Source organism: Rhea pennata, chromosome 3 (assembly GCF_028389875.1).
Source record: "Rhea pennata isolate bPtePen1 chromosome 3, bPtePen1.pri, whole genome shotgun sequence".
NCBI classification, from domain to species: domain Eukaryota; kingdom Metazoa; phylum Chordata; class Aves; order Rheiformes; family Rheidae; genus Rhea; species Rhea pennata.
The window spans coordinates 34686866-34707322 of NC_084665.1; the positions used below are offsets into that span (position 1 = coordinate 34686866).

Genomic DNA, 20457 nt, shown 5'->3' on the forward strand with positions numbered 1-20457 from the left:
GGGCCTATTAGACACTAATTTTGATGGGTTTTTCCCTCAAATTAAGCTTAAAAAAAGCACTCAGGAATGTGCACCATGCTACCCACTGCAGTTGCAGATCTTCAGGATGCTGTTCTTCACCCACCCAGAAAACAGGTAAGTGTACTATAACTTTGGGAAGCTCTTACTAAAAAACTGATTCTTTCCTAAAACACATGTTGTGTTCTGATAAGTTATTTTTTTTAATAAAACTGGTGATAGCACCTTGCCCTGTGCTCTTAAAAGCCTAAATGTACTTTTTGCCAATAATCATATTCTGTATATTTGTAATTTAATCAGTCAATCACTCAGCTCGCCTACTCGCAGAAATAAGCCATTGACCCTGTGGTTTCAGACTGGATCAATGCTAGGCTTAAGTTTTGGACACCTGGAGGCCTTGTGTACAGATGGGAAGAAACTCTGTTAACTGACTTTAGACATGATCAATTTTCCCTCAGATGTGTTCATTTGATTAGCAAATTGCTTTCCCTAGAAACCTTTGTCCAACAGCCTGCAGGCAACGAGTAGCATATGCCTAAATTTCTTGCTGGAGATGGCTTACTTGTGCCACTCCTTGGGTATTTAAGGGTTTTCAGGTATATTGTGCAGTTCATTTTTCACAATCTGATTCACTTGTAGAAATCTTAGCTGAATGTGGCCTGACAAGTGGCAGCGTAGACACTACTGCCTACCGTGCCTCCACTACTGATGCTGTTGGCTGGACACTTCAGTGGTTTCATACTGCTGTCCCTCTGGACATATAAATGTTCCAATCTCCAGCGCTCCCAGCTTTTCCGAAACTCCATCTGAACCTAACACAAGGAAAGAAGGAAACAAAAGGAAAAAATGTAGAAATAATCAGATCTTGAAATGATTCTTTTAGAAAAGGGCAAGAAAAAAAACACATCACTACTTACACTACTTACAAAAGCTGCCAATGCTTTAAGCCTGGAATATTATTGTTTCAAATTATTTACTTTTCTTTAGTCCATTGTAGGGTATTCCATTTTTAAAATAATGACAGCATTTACTTTTACTTGTAGAAATAAAGCTCTATTATGCTACAGAACACCTGAAAAATCTTACCTTCGTTATTTTATTTCAAATGGTATTCTACTGCAATACTGAATTTATGCCTTATCTGCATACAGTCAAAAAAATAAGTTGATTTTTGCATTTCATCAACAATTAAATGCCTAAAAAGACTGGCTTACTGCTTAATACTATCACCAGGGGAATTTTTGAAGTTCTGTTTTAATTTCTGATTTTATTTAAACAGTATTGTGTCTTAGTAAATATTCAAGGAACAAAAATAATCTTTTTTAATTCCATGCAAAATAAAGATTTATTCAGAATTGAAACACAAACAAACAATCTAACATTTTCAAAGTTTGTATGCATTAAAGGATACAACCAGTACAGAATTTCAAGTTCCTAAATAGGGTGCTGAAAAATATAGCAAGTAAAAAGATAAAAGCAATTTATTTGTAAAAAAAGCAGATGTCTTCCCAAGCGGTATCACACCAGCTGTAAGGTGACTATGACAATACGGCTTGGCAGGCATGTCCATCACTTTGATAAATCAGTTCTTTATCATAACAAAGCATGTCAGCAGATCACAATACCAGATGCAGAAATTCAGGATGTCAAAAAAAGCCTGCACTCCACTCCTGCCCTTCTATTGTTCCAATTTCGTAGAAAAGACAATGCTTACACTTCTCATTTTTCATGAAGTAGTCTTCTTTCTGTGCATTTTTCTCTTTAAACAATAATTACAGTATCTTTCCAAATATCATTGTTTTTAAGGTATAAAACATGCTCATCTAGTCACAGCTTCTGGGTTAAATATTGCAACCTCTGTTACCCATTTGGAAGTTTGTGAAGGGTTTTTGACAGCAGCAATAACAATTTAGATCTTCCTGTTCCACAGGCAAAGTTCTTGCCACTTGCCTAAAATAAGAATCTCCATTAGCTTTTAACACATAAGGCAGAGGACATAAAATTGAACCTTTTTTACTTTACTTAAAAAGGGCAGCAGTGCAACTACAGTAATCAATTCCAATCATTATGGCATGTACTTCAGCTTGGAAGTAAGTTCACAGTAGGCCTCAAGTAAGTCTGCTTTGGAGAGCTCCTTTTTGTTTTCTTTGAGGGCTCTGGTACTGACCATCAAGCCAGCCAAACAGACCAATTGCAGTTCCTGCATAGGCACCACGGCTGCTGAAAACTTCATACTCGGTAAAAACTTTCCAGGGACCCAGCTACTGTTTATCTTTTTTTTTTCTATTTGACCATTTTCAAATAATGAATTCAGGAGGCAGCCCTGAAAGGAGGGGATAGAGTAAGATTTATTCTGTAAATAAGAAGGCAGCTCTTGAGCAGAGAGGTAGATCTACAGATCTTTCAGCATAATAATTAGCCTAGGACGTTCTGTGTATGGATGAGATGCCCCTGCAATAAACTAGAGGAGGAGGGAAGCAAGAGCAGAATTCTCAAATCCCATAAGAAAGGGGGTGAATGAAAATTCTTGTGAAGGATATTTTGAAAGAGCAAAGGAAGAGCTAGGAGAACCTGAAAAAATTAGTCATGCAAGTTAAAGGAGGAAAAGATTACTCAAAGAGACCTGCTGATTGAATCAAATGCAGTAGATGGGCAAGGATGATGAGACTGCGACAATAAGTCTGAAATCTGTTTACAAAGAAGTTAAACTTTTGCAAGGGCTATCAATGAAACACAGTAAAAAGAAACGAGACCTGAAATGACATAGAATGGAGCTGGTAGAGAAGCTCGGTGGATGGTATGCATAAAGAACACTCAAAAGAAAAAAGGGAAGATTGGACAGTAATTAAAAAAGCACTCAATTAAAAGTAAAAAAGGAAGATTAGATAGTAATTAAAAAAGTAACTGAAGTCAGGACAGATTCTTTAAAGGTGGACAAGACTGGCATGTACTTCCATTCCATGAGGAAGAAAGTAAGACAGCAAGACTATGGAAAATGGAAGCTGAATCAGCTTATTGTGGTAGAAGGCAGCAAAATTTCTCTGGTTAGAATATTTATCATAGAAAGCAAGAGTAATTGCAGAAAAATTGTATTAAGCCTGCTCATTTTTCAAGGAACATTGGTGATAACAGGCAATCTGATGAGGCTCTGCAGTTTGCTTCAGAGCAATACTGGAGAAAATCCAGAATTCTTTCAGATGAAATTATGACCAGAATTATTTTAATGTTCTTCCACAAGTAGATTCTACAAAGGGGTATTAATATAACTGCTAACTTAATTCTTGCTTGTGAACTGGCACAGACTTGCAAAAAACATTTATGCTATATGGTTAAGTCAGTGCGCCACAGACAAAAATAAAAATACAGATATATGTTATATAAAAATATAAGGATAGGCCTCAGCCACAGTTAGTCTGAAAGATGAAAAGCTGTTTGAAAAGAATGAATTTCCTATATAGTTTAGAAGAGAAATAGAAAAGACTGGGCCTAATCAAATGCTTTTTTTTTTTTTTTTTTTTTAACAGATCCTGATAACTGGGTTTGACAAAATCCCTTCTCTTAAAAAGAACGGAAACAAACAAAAGCATTCAGCCTAGATTGTCTGTCAGTTTTCCATCAAGCTGAACACATTACTCTTAGCTTTTAGAAATTTTACAAAGACAAGAGAACAAGCAACAAAAGACTTGAAGGATCCCTTACAGCTTTAAGCATACTACCTCACAGTAGGTTCCCCGCAATGAAACAAGCTTACCCATGTCAGGTTCCTATTGAACCTTGCTCTACAATGTAACTTGCCTCCGCCCTTGCATCATACAGAGGAGATCGTTAGGCTCTACTGGTAAGAGAGTTGGCTGCAACAGCTCGGAGAATGCGTGAGCGAAGACCAAAGTGAATCAAAAGAAATATATGATGCAGAAGCAGAGAGTGCTGCAACTCAGTATTAAAGCATACCTGTAAAGCTATACAACAAATTTACACAAGTATTCTCTCATTCATTCTTGAGCAAAGCCTGCTGTTACCCGCCCCTGACTTTCATAAGCAGTACAATTAACACATTCACTTTAACAAAATCTTATGCACAAGCTATAGAAGTGAATGGTCTCCTACAGGGCTCAATTTGGATGCCTGCTACCTATGCATTGAATTCAGCCTAGCCAAAACTACAAAACTAGAACATTTTTCTGTCAATTCCAATTCCTTGATGAGGCCCATCTCTAAACAGATAATTCCAAATTACTGTAGAGATAAGTAGATTTAGCATGAGTGTAAAGTACAGTGATGTGTATTACACTTAATAATGTGTTGCCAGCTTAGCAGTCTTTGCTTCCATTGCAAACCTGGCTACTCAATCAACGGGTAATGATACTTAAAAGGTAACACGAGTGGCTCCTGCAAAATTAAAACAGAACAATATTCTATCCCTAACAGGGCCAGAGTTCAGCACAAGCCACAGAAGATAGTACTCGTACCCAGCTCCATGCTCCATTTTTATAAGGGGACTTATGATGCCTTCAAGCAGCTGGGCCACAGCTAAACCAGACTGTGTACAGACATTAGCTGAGAGGACACTAACTTCACAAGCTGTGAGACAGATTAAGAAGAGCAGTTGTAATTCTCAATACACGGAAAGCTCCAGCACTAAAAGCTATACAAACATGAGCAGGAAAATTGCTTGATGTCTACAAATACTGTCCCTAAATTATGCTGCTTGGGTTCCTTCCCTCAGTCTTTATGTGAGGAGTTACCCTGTCTGGTTGTACAGAGGAGAGTCTGTAAGGAAACAAACAAACAAACAAAAAACCCTTAAATTGTCCTATACTGGAAAAATTTAACAGTTTAAGACTATTTTCAATTTCCTTTTTTCTATAGTGGATGCTGATAAGGCCAATTGGCACAACTCCCAGTGTCTCTCTTACCTCATTATTGATGAAACAGTAGAGAATTGCAACCATCAGCCCCTGAAATCAAGAAAACAGCAGAACAGCAGTCAGCAGAGGAGAACAGTTCCCCCACTCAGCTAAGCAAACCTGCAAAGGGCTGAGCCTGTCTCATTTCACATCAGCCTGTCCCATGGTGAGAGAAAAGCAGGATGAAAGAGGGAACAAGTCTATGGTCCCACCAGCTACAAAAGCGAACAGTGAACAGGACTTACCAGCCCTGATGGTGGAAGTGAAGTTAGACTAAACTCTGTCTCAAAGCACATGATCTTAATAAAAAGAAGTTACTTTTTCTTCAACCTCTGCCAATGTTTTCTAACAATTCCTTAGCAAATCTGATCTGTTTTCTAATTATAAATACTTTCTATAAGAAAAATTCACAATAAGTTCAAATACAACTCTATCCTTGATAAACAGGGAATGAGCGAGTGAAAAGGGAAACTAGAAGGATAATGATTTCCTTAGACAAGGACATTCTTCTGAAATGGCCATATCTAAGGCAACACCTAAATAAAAATCACAGTAAACCAACATTTTCTTCACATGCAGTTATAGTTGTGGACAGCTACCTCTCACAGCATGATTTTCAGAAAAGTATCAAAAACACTACAGAAAGCACAAAACTTGCTTTCAGCAATGACATTGCACAGTTACAGGAAATCGCAGACAATTTCATTATTGCCTCAAGATATCCCATAGGAAACAGAAATTAATACAGGGATAGGAAGACCAGTTTATTGTGGGAAATTTAAGGCATCGGGAATAAGAACACACAACATCAACATCTAAAGTGGCTACCAAAAATTAGTCCTCATACTTCCCTCCCACAATCATAATGCTGCCATGTTCACGGCGAAATTGAGAAATATAAAGAAAAAGGAACATGCAATGAACAACAGAGAGAAAAGGTCCTCAAACAGCAATTACAGAACATCCTGGCTAAACGTGCACAATGCAATCACTACCTGGAAAGAAGCAAAGGAGAGTTCAGTAAAAAGCTTCACAAAGCGCAGCATCCCTCTGGCATGCTCATCAGTAATAAAGGCAAAGATGACCTCATGGGTCCCCAGCAGTGGGATCAGAGTCAGTGTAGATCTGGCCAGCCTAAAATCATAAAGACAACACAATGCCATGAAGTAGCATGATCTATTGAATAGATCACTGCTGATCCCAACTGATCTCAGGGAGTTGCTGTTTCAGCATTCTGCTTCTGACACATTGTGAACTTTGGTAAGTCACCCCATCCCTTCATCTCAGGATCCTCCTCCAGAGATCTAGATTTAAAAAAATCTGAGTAGGTTTCAGCATGTTTTTACTGCCCCTGCGAATTTACTGCAGACCACTTGCTGCTCTGAGTGCTGCTCTGACTACTGCTCTATAGTCAGTTTCGGGCTGTATTTAACCTGGAAAATCTTCCAAACGCAGGAGCGCATAATATGCTTGTATCATCTGTGATGTCTTCTTTGTATCAATTCTCCACCTGTAAATGGGAATGATGATCAAAACCTACCTTGTTGATGGCCTTAAAGAAATAATCTATCCGTGACTGGAATCTTTTAAATCAAGGAGTCATCACTCTAAGATGGTTTAAGTGCTTTTACAGTGTTTTGCAGTTACAGTTAGTTACAATGCTTTGAAGATTTACCACACCAGAATGTGGGAAGGAATAGGAAGTACTCCTCCCCTTGCTAAGACATTTTGAAAAGGCAAGTTCAAAGGCACAGCTAGCAAAGGAAAAAACAAACAGAAGTAAAACGTTTTTCTCCTGTAGGAGAGCCATGATCAGGGTTACAAGTACAGGAAACATTGGTAAGAATGGTCCTTATCTCTCTTTTGATAGACATACATGCTAAGCCATTTAACAAGATAATGAAAGATGCCTGAGCCTCACATGGGAGCTTACGAGGCTGTGCCATAAAATCTGTTAGCACTGCCAATGCCTCACAAGGATCTATAATGGCTGTTCCAGCAGAGTAGAAACAAAATCACTAGATCAGTAAAGCTGTGTGCATAGTAAAGCTGTGTGCATAGTAAATCTTCATTGCCCTAGGGCTGTTGGCTGCTATTCTGAATCATAGATTCATTCTGGTTGGCAGGGTCTTCTGGAGGTCTGTAGTCCAACTCTTGCTCTCAGCAGGGCTAACTTCAAAGTTAAGAGCGGGTTGTTCAGGGTTGTGTCCAGTCAGGTTTTGAACATCTTGAAGGTCAGAGATTGCACAGCCTCTCTGAGCCTCATTCTACTGTCAGTCCACTCTAATTGTGAATCTTTCCCCAACCTTACATCCAACTGCTTGCTACAAACTGACAGCTGCCCCTTGTCTTTTAGTTGTGTGCCTTGGAGAAGAATCTAGCTCCATCTTCTCTATAACCACTGTTAGGTAGCTGAAGACTGCAATTAGGTCCTCTCTTAATTTTCTGTTTTGTAGGCTGAATAAACCTAGTTCTCAACATCTCCTTGTATGTCATTTAGTCCAGACTGAACTATCTTGGTGAAAAACTGAAACAGGAGAGGAGGCAATCTCTTCCTTGTGCTGAGAAGCCTCAAACTGGACACCAGATGTAGCCTTACAGATGCTGAATAGAGGGGAACAGTCACAGCCTAGACTGCCTTAAGAGCACACTGGTTAATCACATTCAATCTATTCCTCATTAGGACACCTAGATCTTTATCTGCAAAGCTGCTTTCTATCCAGACAGTGCCCAGCCTGTACTGCAGCATGCAGTTATTCTACCTCAAGTGCAAAGGCTTTGCATTTGCCTTGTATCAGCTTCTTAAGGTTTCTGTCAGCCCACACACCAGCCTGCCAATGTTCTGGGCACATAAGGACTGAGGGATGGTGGATCTGAGCAGCTATCTAAATTAAGCAGTTTACAAACATAGGTAAGCAGAGATTCAAATCCCTAGTGAACCACTGCAGGTCATTCCATTGAGTGAATAGGGAGATTGTTTAAAAGAGCAGCTTACCAGTAAGCCTTGTCATAGTGATTCTCCACCACCACTTGCCTGAAATAGAGGTAAGGAAGAAGCTGAGACTGAATTGGCTCTGAAGACACCAGTTGGGTAAAGAAAGGGAATTGTAGAGGTGTACAGCAATCTCCTAGTTTTCACTGGAACACTAGTGGGTCTATATCAGATACCTAGAGAGCTCTGCCTTAAACAGGAAGCCATGAGAAGTCCTATGAAAAGACTGGGCAATTAAGACCTGCTTGAAGTAAACTTTTCCCCCAAGCATGGTGAGAAGTTTCTCCACAACTCCAATCCTTCCACAGAGAAAAGGGATTTGCTGCCATACTGAACAGTGAGCTCACTCTCTTCATCAGCTGAACAGGCAGTGGGAGGGAGGAGGAATAAAAATTGGCCTGAGAGCAAGAAAACATTTTTCTGCTTTCATCACTGCATCTATCTAAGCCAGTGACTTTCTAGGGTACCATACCTAGACTGATTCTTGTTTAAAATAACACATTCCAAAGTAGCAGTAGTATCTTCCATCCCCACAAAATATATTCCCAATCTATTGGAGCAGAAATAAAAGGGGCAAAAAAAGTTCTGATGACTTATTTCACAGATGTCTCTGGCCGCTGGTTTTGGCACCAATCTACTGAACTCTGCGTAAAGGCAGAATCCCCCAAAGCTACTGGCTATAACCACCAACCTCAGGGAAAACCACCAAGACTTTATTCTCCATCAGTGAAGAAGGCTCTGTTGCTAGGTAAGTCCTTTCTTAATAAAGCCTCTTTGCTTACACAGCAGATTCTTGAACATGCAACATGAAGAAAATCAGAGTATCACTGACAGATGGTTCAGTTGTATCAAACCTTTCCACCGTTTGCAGAAGCTGTCAGAGTAAGGGCTTTCTCCCTTGACAGGGTAACTTTGCAGTCAGACTTTTAAGTAGTCCTAAGTGAAAAGGGAGACAACTGAACTGGAAAAACACAAAACCCAAAACATTAAGACTGGCAAATGAAGGTCATATATTGAAAACAACAGCATGGATGAAAGCAAAGCCTACAGCACTCTAAAAGGATTCCCATGTCCCTTCCTCAACTTCAAGCTCCAAACACTTGTTATGTTTTCCATAACTTCACATGAAGTAAGGAAGGTAGGTAACATAAAAGTCAGCTCTATATTCCGATGAGAAAGCATCAAGATACACAGCTTAGAAGGTAGCGACATGGAAATACACAATTTTGAACTGCTAAGTCAACTACCAGTAGCAGTCTAGCTACCACAGCATGTAGCTCCACACAGCTTAATTCACCATATTTCTAAGTTAGTTTAAAACTAACTTATCATCTCTAAATTATTTCTCGGACTACAATAAGGAAAAATTCTCCAAGACCTAGAAATGAAAGATGCAACCCACATGTTGGCAAGACAATTAAATGACAAAATGAACCCAGAGAGGGTCTGCAAAAAAAAATTTGAGCACTTCTGATACCTGTCTTGAAGCTTTATATGAATTCTTAGTAAATTCAAGATTAAAAGTTTGTCCCATTGTAACAACTGGCGGGGAGAACAAGGAGCAGTGCTCAAAATGACACCACCTTGATCTTCACTGAAGTTTCATCTATTATTTCTCTCCCTTGCATATATTTCTTCAAATTACCTAAGTATCTGCATATGCTACAAGCATTTAAAAATACCCGCTTAAGAATATTCTTCCAATATTATGGAAGATTGTAAACTGATGAACTTAGAGATCAAGTCTTCTATGTATCTATAACTATGTATCTATAATGCAGACACAACTTCTGTCCTGGCTTCACCAGGAGGCTTCTCTGGGGACTGATTGTCCAAGGAGTCATACAAATGTATTTTGTATGTATGACATCATCGGTGCGTTACTCAGTCCCTGTGATTTTTAACCACTTTTGTCAATCCTTTCTTTTCATTTACCTCCTTGTCTACCTCCATTTCAAGAAGCACAAAGAAGCATCAGACCACAGAATGACAAACCTGCATTTTATGTCAGTTTTGCACATCAGATTTGCCTGTAGCTTGGAGATGATGATGCATATAACTCTGATGAAGATCAGGAAATTCACCTGGAGAAAAGAAAGAAGGCTTTACATCTTCATCAAGAAATACAATAAGTGTTCAAAATTGTGCTTTGTGTATGCTTTTCTAGGTTCCTGCACATACTGTTATTCTGCAGCTGCTGAATTTGCCATGGGATTAAACTCTTGCTAAGGAATTGTGCTCTGAAATGTATGCTCCTGAAAATGCAAGCAGGTCCCTAAAAGTAGGGGAGCTTTCCTACATCTCCAGCAAACCAGACACAGGTTTAAATATAGCTGTGGAGTGTCCCATTTGTCTTGACTGGAGGTCTGTGACTGCCACAGTTTTGTGGCTGTGTACCACGGCATTTCTCCACAATATCACACAACTTGCTGTTCTTCTGTAGCTCAGTTCTGGAATGCTATTTTCTGCCTCCCTGTGCTGTAGCTACCTGTTGCAGCTTTCCCCATGTAGAGAAATTAACTGGATTCCTGTGGCATGCCAGCGTGTGGCTAAATTAAACAAGCAAAATGCTATTCAGGAATTCCAGTGGCAGAAACCAGTCTAGTTTTGTAAGATCGCATCCCTGAATGAAAATGTCAGTACCCTCAGAGGTCATCAGCCTTTGGACGTGCCCATCAGCCACTTACACATCTGATCCTTCTGCTGTATCCTGTTCTGCTCTCACAGAAATGTGCCAGCTCCTGGCACAAACTCTGTACTCACCCCAATGGCGATTAGAATAGGCAGTCTGATGATCAACCAATAATTCATATTATAGTTTCTGGTCCAGCAACTAGGGAGATGGCAAAAAGGTGGAACACAAGAAGAAAAAGTTTCAATACATTACTAAAACCCCTTGTTTTTTGTTATGTCAAAGCAACACAGATGGAAAACGATATTGAGAAGTAGATACCAGAAAAGCACATCATGCTGACATGGAAACAGATGCAGTTGCTCAATTCTTAGAAACACTGAATGCTTGGTACTACTGCAGCTGTCATAACCCAACTGGAAATTATTTGCCTGCCTTTCTTGCCTGCTAATAGCTAGCCCTTCTCCACATTTTGCTATGAATTATCATCAGTTAGCTGTGAAGATTTACTCCATTAAAACCTAAGGCCCAAACACACCATTTGGCTGAGAGGGGAATTCACTTGGGTCAGGCCTTCCTGGGTGGTTTCTGTCCTACTCTTTCTGCATTACTACTTACTACTCTTACATCTCTTGTGTCAGGCAGTCTTATTATTTAGCTCTTTGTTAGTTCCTTACCACATTACCCACCATCACTTTTCTCCTGTCTGTATTTAGATTCAGTCACCTATTTTATTTGCCACTATTTTCAATAAGCCCCTACTAATTCCAACCAGGATAAAGCAATTAAAGCACCAAACTCCAATTCCTTCAGTGCACCTATAGGTTTCAGGCCTAAAGGAATTTTTCAAAAATTAGTAGCAAGCAAAACAAAAGACTAGAGCAATAGCTCCCAACTTACACTGGTCAGCTGAGCCCTCTGCCCATCAAGTAACATGCTGCAGGCAATTTCATACTCCATTCTCCCTGTAAGCTTCAATTTTAGCTTTTTAAGTTCCTGTGTCCTTAAGCAACATTGGAGGACTTTCACAAGAAATATGATGCTCAAAAGCCATAGTTTGGAATCACTGGTTTGAAGTGAACTCTACACTGGGGGGTTTCTAAACCTATTTCCTTTGGGTCCCAGTCTGGCCACAGCCAGTCGCTCCCAACTATATGACTGGCCACACACATGCACAACAGCTCAGCTGTCAGGCCATGTTCACACACCGCTTTGAAGCAGCTGTATAAATGTATTTTGGTCTGGGAATCCCTATTCTGAGATGCATCTCAAAACTACCCATGCTGCATAGCAGCAACAGCATTGCTAATGTTTGCATGAAATAGCTTTGCTAGCCTCCTGCCACTCTCTTCAGCATTACTCAAAAGCAAAAGTTATCAGTAAAGCCAGCAGTGAAATACCGTAAATTTCTGTGTTACACAGGCTGTGAAACACAAACTATGAAACAGCACTAAGAAAAAGGAGGTTTCTTCACAAAACAGGTTTCTCCCTCCTCTCAATTCTCATCAGTCAAAACACAGATATATGCAATTTTCCTTAAATTTCCTTAGCAAGCCTATGGAACTTCAGCTTGGGTGACAGGAGCTGAGAGTAAACCCTTAATCCTGTCTTGTAATGGGACAGTTAACTTGATGGAAACTAGCAAAACTGCAGCGTGTAATTAGGTGCTCAGGCCACAACAACATGCACGCGTGCACACATACACAGATACCACAGAGCAAGGTGAAACAGCTTGGTTGTGCCAATTGCACATTCCCTTGCAGACACTGGAAGCCTGAGAAGGCCTCAGGATTTCATTTTTACCTTCAGTTTAATGCCTATAACAACCACACGATTTTAACCAGCTGCTCTGCTATCTGATTTCATTCAATTGTATTTTAGCTACTGGTGAAACACGGTATACGTGCCACGTGCGGTCAGTGCACCTGACTTGGAATCCGCCTAACAGACAAACTACTTAATTGGTACGCGTGGCTGGGAACTGGCTTCATGTAGCCTTTAAAATTAATTTTATTTGAATCCCCCAAGACAGGCAGGATAATAGGCATGGCTGGAAGTGGAGTTTTAATTTTCTGAGCAGCTGCAGTGGAAGCAGAGACAATTTTAAAATTTCCTGATAATGACAGAAGCTGAGAAATGGTCCTTTACATTAACTCTGCTACATTTCTGTGTGCACTAATTTGTTTCCTGTGGCACCGAGCAGTTTCAGCTACTTTTAAATTTATACAAATACGTGCAATAAAAACACCATTATAGTCCAATTAAAGTGACACAGCTATTAAAGTGTCCAGAAAATAAAACTGATAGATTTGTACATGTTTCTTGTCCATTTGTGCTTTCTGGGGTTGCTACACTGACAGACACACCAACATGTACTGCGCTGGGATCTATTCCTGCAGTTTGCTGAGCATCACTCAGAAGACGCCTAGCAACTAATAGCATCAAAACTGTGAAGGGGGAACTGGTCCAACTAAACAAACGATACTGGAAAGTTTCTGCCTTTGCTTACCATTCTTCTAAGCTTTTTCTAAATAAGAAAGTGCTGAATTTTTGCCCTGAAGAGGCAAAATGGCTGAATGGCTCGATTTTTTTAAAAGACCGTAAGTTGGCTGTCTTTCTTCCATAATTAATTGCAGATAGAAACAAAGAAGTTTAAGTATTAGCTCTTTAGGCATAGTCTAACAATTACGAAACTCAGCTTGCTTTAATTTTGTTTATAATTTACATACAGTCTTTTTTAATAGCCTATTTTTTAAAAAAACAGTAACTGATTTCTAAAGGAGTTCACAGTTGCAGTATTTCTAACAAGGAAAGAAGAAGCCAGTCTGCAAGTAGGAGGTCTTGCAGGCTCCAGTCCTTCTTTCCAAATGGTTATGTACTCAGGACTGCCTCGAACTCTCAGCCCTGACCACATCCACTTCCAGTTTTTCCTCATAACTAGGGAAGTAGTTGAGACACAAATGAAATTTACAGCCTGCTGCACATCCATAGCAGCGCCGCAAAGGCAAACAGCATGAAAGATATCCCTCGCTGCTCCAACAAATGCCAGCCCAAGGCGCAGAAATCTTGCCTTTCAGAGGGGCTGCTGCACGTGGTTATTTATTACTGTATTTCACAAATATTTATACAAGATTTAGAAAATTCAATAAAGTGCAAAATTGCCCCTTTTAAGGTCTGCTCAAGGCAGTGAGTGACAGTTTTCCTTAACTGAGAACATAAATCAGCTCTGAGCACTACATAATGCAGGAGGCTCAGCAGGAGGCACTTTGAATACATTTTCTACCTCAGTGGCAAGACCTGCCTATGGGACATGAGCTGCTCAGAGACTGCACGTTCTTTCTACCTATCCTGGTCATTTCAACAAAACTTGCAATACCTCAGCAGAGCCATGATCTTTTCAGAATAAAACAGAGTTAACCTTGAAGAGGAAAGTCAAAAAATCCTAGCATTATTTTAGCCAGAAGAGGCAACTTGAAGGAACAGGTTCAATGTTATGAAAGGCACTAAAAAAAAGCCAGTTCTTAATACCTTGTCCCATGAACACCACGTGGAAAGTCCAGAGGTGGCTCTGACTAAACTGAGTTTTTGCACTGCAGAATCACTCCAGCACTGATTGCATTTGGAAAGATAAACAAAAACCAAACAAAATTCCTCTAAAAAAGTGCTCGCTGGGTTGTTTGGAAACTGAGTAACAGGAAGACCCAGTAAGCTGTGCATTTAGAATAAAAAGGAAATAGCATAAAGCTATTTATTTTCTCACAAAGAAAGCTACTCAAATATTTCCAGGCAATCACTGTCAGTAAGGAGAAACCACTTTCCTCCTTCTAGTTTAACAAAAGGGCTGTACTGCTGTTTGGTATATGAAGCACATATAATGCCAGTTTCTCCAAACAGCCACTATGGTAGAAGTGGACAAAAAGTATTTTGTGTTTTGCAGTGGTTTTGTGTGGGGTATAGTTGGCCTGGGCAAAACTAACACAGCCAGATAGAGAATGTGATTTTATATTATGAAGATCTAAATAATGGAAGCTTAACCAAGAATAAGTAATCGTGTCTCTGCTGCAAGGCATAAGCTAACGACTGCAAATTGCAGGCAAAGTACTGTGGGAGGGTTTTGCCTTCCTCTGAAGCATAACTGTAAAGGCTCCTGCCAAAGGCACAACATCAGCAGTTGTCTTGATTGGATATGATGACTTCTACTGTTGGTACTGTAACTGCAGAAAAACAGAACATACCTTTCCTTGACCTGCAGAAGGATAGATTCATTTAGACATGCAGAAAATCCTAACCAGAAAGAAACATGTTCCTTTCTGAAATGTTATGCAAGACCTTCAGACAAAACACAAGCAGTTACATGAGGTTTCAGCACATTGCCAAAGCAAATCACACCAAACAGGAAGCAAACAGAGACCTGCCAATGTGCACACACAGCACAAATGAGATAGCTAGAAAATCAGAGCTAAACCAACCCCTCATCTTCATAAAGGTACTTGACAATTCCCCAGAGGATAACAAACAGCATTGGCACACCTGGGAAGAAAGGAGACAAGGTAGACACTGACATTAAGAGAGAGGGAAAAGCAGAAAGAAGGACAAACCCCCACATGATGATGGGCAACATCATTAGCTCGTGGCAGCTGGTGGGTGGCAGCTCCTACCCACCACCACTGACAGGAAGATACTAACTGTAAATAATTAACATGTGTAACTCATTTTTCCTGGACCTCCACCTAGCTCCCAACAGGTACGAATGCTGAACAGCAACAGACCATCACCCCGTTACTGGCAAATACCAGCTCTTCCATGCACAACTATACAGAGCAGGGAAAGAAACTAACTTTCTGGGAGGTCTGCCAGCCTGCCGTGCCATTGGCATCGAGGCTGCAGCATGCTCAGCCCCACGTACCCTACACCATGGGCCCACCCTGAGGCAGCAAGTGCTCAGGCCTCCCCCAAGAAGCCCTGGGCTGGGGTTGAGGTGCTGGCGAGGACTTGAGGGGTTGCAGCAGATGCATCAGGTCTCGAGAAGAGGCTTGGCCCTACGCTTACCTGTGGACACCTGTGTTACTGTGGGTCACAGTTTCTCTAGGGTGTAAGGGAAAGGGAGACGACAAAAGCCAAATAAGCTTGTACAGCCATTACTTGATTTACGTCCTCCAAGGCTCTCAACCCAATTTCTTTCGCTTATGAAATGCCTAGGTCTTGAAAAGTCATTTTAAAGTGGATCTGTCAACCAATACTGAATACAGGGAACACCAAAAACAAAAAGAAAAAACAACAAAAAAACCCTACAAAGCAATGAAAGCAGGCTGAGTATCAACAGGCAGGATGAGGAATTTCTGCCTAAGGATAGATTGAGATGAACTGCAATTCCTCTGCATACCTCCTTGAACAGTGTCAGACATTGCAACTAGGTTATTTGGGAAGGGTAGTATTTACTGTGCTTTTTTATTGCATTCTTAATAGTAATTATGGTGGGGAATCATAGGCATATCGGTGCGCAACACTGAAAACTTATTAAGCGTTGCACAGGGCAGATACACAGTTCCTGACAGCAGGAGCTACAGGAAAAATAATGACATCTTGCAGTCTGAAAATCTTCAAGGATCATCTGCAGTGGACATTATCAGTAAAACTCTTCTATTTTGTTGTACTATATTCTTTCTGCACCATCAGATCACCTGTTACTTGCTTTAATCATTTAAAAAAGAAGAGAAAAAAAAAACCCTGTAAGAAACAAAATCTCAGAACAATATCAATAATTAGAACAATAGAAAAGACAAGAAAATGAGCTGAGATTATTGGGGCAGTGGTTGACTCATGTTCCATGGATGTACCTGATGCTGAGATTACACAGTATTTTGGGAGTAAAGTTACTGAGAACTCAGAGCTGCTTTGACGCTGGCATTAAAGATTAAGAAGAGGCTCATTGCAAATCATTTCCAAACACAAATGAGCTTTCGATTCACAGAAAATAATTACACTTTGAATTATTCCTTTCTTGACTTTACTGAGAATTAAGATACCTTAATATGAAATCTGCAGGATAAGACATGAATATACTGAGAATACAAAGGCTGTGTGTCAGTGGAGGGAACGGATGTACAGTGATAATAGAAACGATTTGTGAATATCTCCATCTTCTGAATGCATCAGAAATCTCTCCATATTTAATTGCATTACTTGACATTTGAATTGAGAATCTGTTATTAATAGTGTATTTAAAAGGACATCAATAGACAGGGACTGATGTTATTGAACTGCATCATGCTGCTCAAAGATTTTCAGACTGCAACTGATACACAAATATTATACAAATTAATAGGTAATATGTTGACTTTACAACATCCTCTGCTCCCTCCCGTCCCACTCATGATACAGGCCCCTGGTGTTGCGATACCTCAGCTACATTATATTCCACGTTAACATCCACAACGCAATACATACATGTAAGCTTTGAACATCAACGTCAATTCTGCACAGATACAATCTGATATCTACCAGATTCAGGAAGGCTTGTCCTAGAAATGAGTGGCTCTACCTAACATCTGGGACACACAATCAGCAGGCAGAATTGTATCCATTTTTCCAAAGCCTTAGTCCAGGATTTAAATAGGAAACTGCACCAGTGATTTTTCCTAATCCACCACAAATCAGTAGAAGACATCCACAACAGCAAAAGAGCAATTCTGCAGCATCTGTGCAATGATTTTAGCTTGCAAGAATCACTGAGGCTCTGTATAGATTATTTTACAGTCTTGATCCCTAATTAATCTGAATTAACTGGCACAAAAGTAAATGTCATTCTAGTTGCTTCACTGTTTTTTTCCAAGACTCACTCAGGCAAAATCTTACCAACTGAAGCAGGCAGTGGAAGCAAACTATACAGAGCTCTTTCAATAAACTCTACAGATACCTATCACTCATGAATACACTTGACATAGTACCATAGCCCTGTGCTCCCAACATGCAGCTGTACTGGTGCATTCAAGCTTCTGTCCTACACCTCTTGCCCCTGCTGCTGCCATTCGAAGAGTATCAGATAGTTCAGATGCACCTCTAAAAACTTACAAGCTAAGCTTACTCCAGCTTCCCTTTTTCTAATACAGAAAGCCATAAGACTGGTCTTTTTCCAGATGAACGGGCTACGAAGACATCTTTGAATTACGGAAACAGTTGCACCTTCTTTTGTCAGCACTGCATCACTGTTGAAAAGCCAGAAACCGCACTGGTCTGTTTATAATGGCCTGTGCCATATTGATGTTCAACTTGGAATGACAGGGGATGGGGCTTCTGAAAAATAGGCTGCAACAATTATACACATTACAAGATGGTAAGAAAATAACAGAACTGCCAAATTTACATCTTAATACCCCACTGCATAACTAAGCAGCAGAACCTACCTATTTTCACTCTGTCCTGCCTGTTTTATACCTGCCCAGGTGTCTGCATAGCAAAAAGAAAAAGAAAGGTAGGAAAAAGTAGCCATTACCCACATCAAAAAATCTCAGCAGTTTTAGACTGAATGAAAATAGGCTGAGGTAAGCAAAGGAAAGATGTCAGAAACATTGCTCAGGAACCTACCCTTGGTTGACTTTTTCATGATGTTCCACTGTCCCCTAAGGAGCAGAGAGGGGAGCAACTAGTGGAGCTGTTAATGGAAGCTGCAATATCTGGATGAGGTTCAGAGCAGCATGTAGAAATTCGTTTCTCCATTTAATGTGTCTGAGATATTCTAGTAACAGAAACCATGAAAGATGTCACCAGGTGGTGTTATTTCACATCAACTTTTTTTTCCCCCGGGTCCCTCTGACCTGCAAGCAGCTTTTGATTCTTACAGATCATAGTATATTGCTAGCTTTTCATCATACCATATTTTATGTAAAGGTGATTTCAGGGAAGAAAGATGCATGAGGAGCAAGAGAGAGTCCTCTCATCCACTCATGATGATTCTTCTTGAAGCAAAGTTGCCTCTTCAGGATCACGGATCTACTCTTAAATAAGGACACACTCTGCATACTGCATTTTAAAAGCTAGTGAGTGCATGTATAAGCTGGTATTTCAGATGTACCCTGACATCACTGGATTTCTCACCAAGTGGAAAACAACCTCCGAGACAAGGAGTCACACCAACTAGAAGGCCACCGCTGATGGCAGGAGAACTCTGATCCTTGTCTTTGTCAGAAACCATCCAGGACAGATGGACTTGATAAACTGTTTAACGTATGAATGCAAGAAGTACGTGATGAGGAACTCAAGTTATAAATAAATAGGATTAGATGTATCAAGGGTAAAAGTATGGAAGATAACAGAGAAAAAAAAAAGAACATTTTTCTCCTTTCTGAAAAAAGGAAAAGGATAAAAGAGTTGAATTTGAAAAACGGAAAAGCAAAGAGAATTAAGAGAAACTCCTGACTGATACATTTCCTACCAAGCTCACTCTGGACGCAGAAGCTACTTTAACGTCCTTGTATGAAACAGTTTTCATCTGAAAACAGGCAAAAAATGGCTTGTGCTATGACCGCATCCAGTTGCTACACTGAGTTCATACTGGGCTTCTGAAGGAAGGTTTCTTGCTAGCTCTGATCCAGTCAGAACTTCCTCGCACTCAGGATGTAGACTTCGACATCTTAGCTTGGCTTCTTGCCTTTAATAGCTCCATTCCCTCATCTTTTTCTTCCTTAGAGTGCGTTTGGATTGGCAAGGGCTGGAAGGAGGGGAGTTATTTACTCTTTATGGCAGTTTCCCTGCTGTAAGTGCAGCTGGGTGTAAAATCGCCATAGAAGCTCAGAAAATGTTTGGCTTTTTATTAACGTTTTCTTCTTAGTCTTCAGAGCTAAAACTGCCTCCTCGCTTCATTCTTCCTGCTTGGATGTCACACACAGTCACTGTGGGACATTGCTGGTGTCTCACCATTCCCCCATCCTTTTCTGAAGGATGCAGAGACTCAGGTTACAGTGAAATCTGTTATTCTCAGGAGACAACTTTCTACAGCCCAACACAGCCACTATAAGCCAATGTCAGGTTTGGGGGCTCTTCATCTGGACTTGGACTAAGCAAACTACATGTTGCATTGGGCAACTGCACTAAGGGCAGCCCTTACACATCCTGAGAAGCAAGCAAAACAAATAGCAATCCTCTCCACTCCTTTAGCTATGTTGTTCTCTCTTTCCCTCCTCCTCTTTTTCCATTCTCTCTAGAATATGAGAACTGGGGTCAAGGATCTCTTTTATGCTAGAAGAAGGAAGTGCAGGGTAGCAGCAATAATAGCAACAGATTTTTACTTTTTGTTTTTCCAAGCGAGTCATAATGAGGGTATCTCAATGAACATCCTGTTTAGCTACTGCTGTGCTGACCTCCAAGCTGAAAGGAACAACTCATCTACCTGCTTGGGCATCAGCCTATTAACACACTTTACAAAAATGTGCTGTGTTGATTTTGCCACTGTTTCCTTTTCTTTCTTGTGCCCTTGTGGCCAAGAAGGCCAATGGCATCCTGGGCTGCATTAGGAAGAGTGTTGCCAGCAGGTCGAGGGAGGTGATCCTGCCCCCTACTCAGCCCTGGGGAGGCCTCATCTCGAGTACTGCGTCCACTTCTGGGCTCCCCGGTACAAGAGAGACATGGAGCTACTGGAGAGAGTCCAGCAGAGGGCTACAAAGATGATCAGAGGGCTGGAGCATCTGCCCTATGAGGAACGCATGGGCCTCTTCAGCCTGGGGAAGAGCAGACTGAGGGGGGATCTTATCAATGTGTACAAGTACCTGAAGGGAGGGTGTCAGGTGGACAGGGACAAACTCTTTTCAGTTGTCCCATGTGACAGGACGAGAGGCAACAGGCAGAAATTGAAGCACAGGAAGTTCTGCCTGAACGTGAGGGGGAATTTCTTCCCTGTGAGAGTGACGGAGCAC

The 20457-nt window shown here is 40.6% G+C and overlaps 1 protein-coding gene across 1 annotated transcript in view; it reads right to left on the reverse strand.

The window, feature by feature from the left end:
* Positions 1 to 662: 662 nt before the first annotated feature.
* Positions 663 to 20457, reverse strand: part of GLP1R (glucagon like peptide 1 receptor) — a 56539-nt gene continuing 36744 nt past the window's right edge. The window contains exons 7-12 of the mRNA XM_062573611.1: positions 15019 to 15079; positions 10681 to 10750; positions 9913 to 10001; positions 5921 to 6059; positions 4935 to 4976; positions 663 to 830 (exon numbers count right to left, since the gene is read on the reverse strand). Coding sequence (XP_062429595.1) covers positions 663 to 830; positions 4935 to 4976; positions 5921 to 6059; positions 9913 to 10001; positions 10681 to 10750; positions 15019 to 15079 — 569 coding nt within the window. The remainder of the gene's footprint in view (positions 831 to 4934; positions 4977 to 5920; positions 6060 to 9912; positions 10002 to 10680; positions 10751 to 15018; positions 15080 to 20457) is intronic.